The 5,918-nt window shown below is 42.4% G+C and overlaps 1 protein-coding gene across 1 annotated transcript in view; it reads left to right on the top strand.

Moving 5' to 3' along the window:
• LOC108680679 overlaps positions 1-4,370 on the top strand; it is a gene marked incomplete at its 5' end in the record, with an annotated part of 11,013 nt that extends 6,643 nt beyond the window's left edge. The window contains 3 exon segments of the mRNA XM_018169561.1: positions 505-650; positions 2,700-2,793; positions 4,284-4,370. Coding sequence (XP_018025050.1) covers positions 505-650; positions 2,700-2,793; positions 4,284-4,370 — 327 coding nt within the window.
• Between the last annotated feature and the right edge of the window lie 1,548 nt (positions 4,371-5,918).

The following is a 5,918-nucleotide window of genomic DNA, read 5'->3' as shown; positions in this document are numbered from 1 at the left end:
GACCTGCCCCACTCCATGGAGGTGGGTGTTCATAGACCTGCCCCACTCCATGGAGGTGGGTGTTCATAGACCTGCCCCACTCCATGGAGGTGGGTGTTCATAGACCTGCCCCACTCCATGGAGGTGGGTGGCCATAGACCTGCCCCACTCCATGGAGGTGGGTGTTCATAGACCTGCCCCACTCCATGGAGGTGGGTGTTCCTGCCCCACTCCATGGAGGCTGTCTCTTATACACATCTAGATGTGTATAAGAGACAGGAGCAGGTGGGCTTGTTGCATGCTCCAAGTGGAGCAGGGCTTGTTGCATGCTCCAAGTGGAGCAAGGCTTGTTACATGCTCCAAGTGGAGCAAGTGAGGCTTGTTGCATGCTCCAAGTGGAGCAGGTGGGCTTGTTGCATGCTCCAAGTGGAGCAGGGCTTGTTACATGCTCCAAGTGGAGCAAGGCTTGTTACATGCTCCAAGTGGAGCAGGTTGACAGGAGCTAACTCATGTCCCCGTTGACAGGAGACGGAGTGGACGGCGCAGTTGACAGAGGCCGCCCGTCTACACGCCGCCATGCTCGCCAGATGGAAGTCTGTCAAGACAGAACTGCAGCAGCAACTGTCTACTGTCACCGCTAACAGACAGGAGAACCAGCGCCAACTTGACAGGCGAGTGCTCCTACCGCTGTCTCTTATACACATCTAGATGTGTATAAGAGACAGGGTTAGTGAGGTGCGATAAATTATGCATAACTTTGCATTATCAAGTGATTCTATGTATGATCAATTCATTAAAGGAAAGAAATTGAACATAGAAAATCTAAATGATTAAAGAGCAAAAATTAATTAGAAATACGAGGATGATATTGAGTCATGATAGCAAGTAAGTGAACGGATTAGTTTTGATGATCAAATGTATTTCTCCAAATTAATTCTTTCGAAGGTGCTCAGCTAATCTTGAATGAATCTGTGCCGATGTAATTTTTGACGATTCGTGTCAAGTTCTCAGAGTCCTGCCGTTGTTCTTATAAATCTGCATCGTTACAAAAGTCGCCGAATGTTCGGCACGGTTTCCACATTAGCTATTATAACGACAGAAAAATCTGATATGAATTTCAACATATAAAACTATGGCACGAAATATTTCATTCGAATTTTATTTGAAGTCTAGTTGTTTTTGAAGTTGCGTCATTTTTCTCGTTCCTAATATAATTTTATAATTGAATTAAAAAAACCTGGAAAAATCTTGTCACAGGCAAATGTGTTTGAGATCTTTTGTTCGTATATTTTCAAGGATTGATAATTTTTTAGGTTAGAGCCAAGAGGAAATTTTGTATGATGACGTTTTCCACTTTAAATATTTCGCAATATTTTATGGTGCGAAAGAAAAACTAGCAACAACCCAATTCGAGATTGTTAGGCACAGATTCTGCCCAAATGATCGGCACTAACATGCGCTTTCCATTTTAAAAAATATCATGGCAAACATGACTTGAATCAGGCTTCTATTTAAACTGGAAAAGCTTTGGTTGAATAATTTTCCGAATCATCAAACTAGTAGCTCCGTCAAATTCCTTTGAAAATTATTGATAATTTTATTGATCTAACGAAATTAAAGTAAATGGCACAAATTCTTGATTTTAACGTTCTGATCAAACAATCAATATTCAAGTTGATCGATCAGTATAATATTATATTTATTTTACATAAAAAATAATTNTGTCTGTCTGCTTACTGCTGTCTGTTGTCTGTCTGCTTACTGCTGTCTGTTGTCTGTCTGCTTACTGCTGTGTGTTGTCTGTCTGCTTACTGCTGTCTGTTGTCTGTCTGCTTACTGCTGTCTGTTGTCTGTCTGCTTACTGCTGTCTGTTGTCTGTCTGCTTACTGCTGTCTGTTGACTGTCTGCTTACTGCTGTCTGTTGACTGTCTGTTTACTGCTGTCTGTTTACTGTTTGTTCAATGTCTCTCTTCTGTCTGTTTTCTGTCTGCTCAATGTCTCTCTTCTGTCTGTTGACTGTCTGTTTACTGTCTTGTTTACTTTCCTGTTTACTGTCTTCTTACTGCCTTTCTACTGTCTGTATACTGTCTTGTTTACTGTCTGCTTACTGTCATGTTTACTGTCATGTTTGCTGTGTTGTCACTGTCTGTTTACTGGCTGCTTACTGCAGCATCACTGTCTGCTTCACTATGTTTATACTACTGTCTCTTCATTGTCATGTGAATGTCTGCTGTCTAATATATATATATCTATAAATATAAATATATCTATAAAAATGTATATATCTCATTGGTACTATGCACTCAGGAAATATATGGGCTTTATTTATCAAAAAGTGAATCACTGCGTGCGTGTAGCACTGATACGCCTTTTGTCCGGGCTAAAGTTGGGTAAAAAATGCATCAAAGTCATTGTTTGGACAATGACACATTCTTCATTCTGGGTTTATTATCGATTATTAATGATATAATAATAATAATAACTATAATAATAATAGTAATAATAATAATAATAACAATAATAACAATAATAATAATGATAATAGATGTACCCTCCTGCAGCCCCCGTACCCTCCTAATAATAAATATGATAATAGTAATAGTAAGAATAGTAATATTACGAATAACAATAATAACAATAATAACAATAATAGCAATAATAGCAATAATAACAGTAATAATAATAACAATAATAATGCTAATAATGTTAATCACTGGCAGGGTGCAGCGCGAGAACGAGCGGCTGGCGGGGAAGCATCTGAAGGCGGCCCGCGCCCTGCAGGAGGAGTTCATGGACCTGCCCCACTCCATGGAGGTGGGTGTTCATAGACCTGCCCCACTCCATGGAGGTGGGTGTTCATAGACCTGCCCCACTCCATGGAGGTGGGTGTTCATAGACCTGCCCCACTCCATGGAGGTGGGTGTTAGACCTGCCCCACTCCATGGAGGTGGGGGGTCATAGGTGCACAGGTTCAACCTGGTTCATAGAACCTGTTGTTGCCGTTGCTGTTGTTGCCGTTGCTGTTGTTGCCGTTGCTGTTGGTGCCGTTGCTGTTGTTGCCGTTGCTGTTGTTGCCGTTGCTGTTGTTGCCGTTGCTGTTGTTGCCGTTGTGTTGTGGTTGTTGGCACCCTGGTTGACGGTGGACGCAGTGTAATAACTGGCAGCGTCTAAGATCACATTCTTTAAGCCAGAGCCCTTGTGATCCATTCATTTAAGTACTGCTGCCAGCTATGGACACCGTTCGAAACCCTTGTAATCCCTCTTCTTAAATACTGCTGCCAGCTATGGACACTCTTCAGAATCCTTGTAATCCCTCTCCTTAACTACTGCTGCCAGCTATAGACACGCTCCAGAGCCCTTTTGCTTTTTCTCCTTAAGTACTGCTGCCAGTTGTGAACCTCGTTCACGGTGGGCGCTTTGCGGAAATTTAGATGCGGTTCAGCGGAGGACAGCGGCCAGAGTTTGGTTTCTTCGGGAAGGATCCCCTTCCGTATCGGGGCCGAGGCTGTTTAACGTCTTCCCAAAATATTGAAGAGTTGGATAATTTAACCTGGAAACTTTCAAGAGACAGGACGTGTTCCTGAGCACAATTCCTGATCGTCCGCCTCTGCACCACTACCTACGGCAAGAAGCAAGCAACAACATCGTGCATCAGCTGGCCCAACTGAGGGCATCAGCTGGCCCCACTGGGGGCATCAGCTGGCCCAACTGAGGGCACCAGCTGGCCCAACTGAGGGCATCAGCTGGCCCAACTGAGGGCATCAGCTGGCCCCACTGAGGGCATCAGCTGGCTCAACTGAGGGCATCAGCGGGCCCCACTGAGGGCATCAGCTGGCTCAACTGAGGGCATCAGCTGGCCCAACTGAGCGTGGCCTGGGACTGCTACGTCATAAACATACACTAAGACTTGTTGTTGCTGTTATAAATTACGTTGTTTTTACTATTGTTATTACTGATGTTAGTTCTGACACTATGTCTTTGTGCTTGCAGGTCCGCCATCTTTGTTATTGTTGCCTGTGTTATGATGGCCGCTGTCTCGTTTTAATAGTTATAATATTGCAATATTTTTAATATTATTATATAGGTAGTTAATACAGTATAATGTTGTTATAGTTAGCAATGTTCTAAGTTTGGGTATGTGTTGCAGGAGCTGCCGGTCCGCCATCTTTGTTATTGTTGCTTGTTTTATGATGGCCGTCGTTCTTTTATTTTCGTTGTCATGGTCATAATGTTTTGATATTCATAATGTTGTTATCATTATTATATAGTTATTGTTATGGTCTAAGTTGGAGTGCGTGTTGCAGGAGCTGCAGGTGCTGCTCCTGCAGCAGAAGGAGGAGCTGATCACGGCGACGGTGGCGCGGGAGGAGGCGGACGNCAGGAGGGTCTAGAGCGGGACAACATGGCACTCAGGTACATCTGCTGCAGGAGGGTACGGGGTGCAGGAGGGTACAGGGTGCAGGAGGGTACAGGGTGCAGGAGGGTACGGGGGCACTTAAATACAAATACTGTTAATAAATAAATAAATTCAGTATTCAACACAGATTCATACATTTCCATTCAATCGCATGAAGGCAATATGTTATAATTTAAGTTAATTATAAGGTTAATTCCATTATATCTAATCTAATGAATGCAATTATCCCCCCCAGGGAGGCGGTGCAAATAAATTAATAGATAAATAAATATAATAATAGATAAAAATAAATAATACATAATAGGGTAATACTTCATAGCTGTTGTGTTAGAATTAATTAACTTTATTAAGTTGAATTATTTCAAAGATCTATTAACGTATAATGCATGAAAATAAGTCTATTGAATAAATGCAATAAATAATTTCAAATGCAAATGCAATAATTCAATGCAATAATAATTAAATACAATACCTACTAATTAAATGCAATAATAATTTAACGCAATAATAATTTAATGCACTAATAATTAAATGCTATAATAATTTAACGCAATAATAATTTAATGCAATAACAATTTAATGCAATAACAATTTAATGCAATAACAATTTAATGCAATAACAATTTAATGCAATAATAATTTAATGCAATAACAATTTAATACAATAACAATTTAATGCAATAATAATATAATGCAATAATAATTTAATGCAATAATAATGTAATTTAATGACTGTCTAGGGAGGCCGTGGGGAGGCTGCAGGCCAGCCTGGGGCCCGAGGCGCCCCCCACGGAGGCCCAGGCGCAGAAGCTGCTCGAGCTGCACGCCCTTAAGGAGCAGCTTAATGAGATGCTCACTGCCAAGGTGGGTCATGGTCATAAGGTGGGTCATGGTCATAAGGCGGGTCATGGTCATAAGGTGGGTCATGGTCATAAGGCGGGTCATGGTCATAAGGGAGAACATGGTCATAGGGGAAGTCATGTTCAAAGTGGGTCATGGTCACGACTTAAGTGGGGTCATTGCCACGGCTATTTATCCCTCTCAACCCCTCTTAGCGAGGGACATTTTCATTACCCTTCCCTTAGCGAGGGACATTTTCATTACCCTTCCCTTAGCGAGGGACATTCTCATTACCCTGACCCCTCTCCCCCCGCAGAGGGCGCTGGAGGGGGAGGTGGGGGAGCAGCGGGCGCGTCTGCAGAGTCTGCAGCGCGACCTGGAGCTGTCGGAGCAGACACAGCGCGACTNATTCATGATTATAGTTAATATAATATTAATTGAAGTAAGACGTGATGACGCGGCAGGTGCGGTGGCAGCACGAGGACGACGTCGACGACTGCAACGGCTGCCAGAAGAACTTCTCTGCCGTGCGCAGGAAGGTGGGTCATTCTGACCTACTTATTAAATATCAACTTTAGTGCACGAAAACTCCTGTTACGATGAAATAAAATATAGACTTTAGTGCATTAACTGCCTTGTACTTTATATGCTGCTTTATTTACAGCGAAATATGTGATGATAC

This window comes from Hyalella azteca, unplaced genomic scaffold (genome assembly GCF_000764305.2).
Source record: "Hyalella azteca isolate HAZT.00-mixed unplaced genomic scaffold, Hazt_2.0.2 contig16202, whole genome shotgun sequence".
Classification (NCBI taxonomy): Eukaryota; Metazoa; Arthropoda; class Malacostraca; order Amphipoda; family Hyalellidae; genus Hyalella; species Hyalella azteca.
Note: the sequence above shows the minus strand (reverse complement) of the source record. Positions and strands in the feature narration are given on the sequence as shown.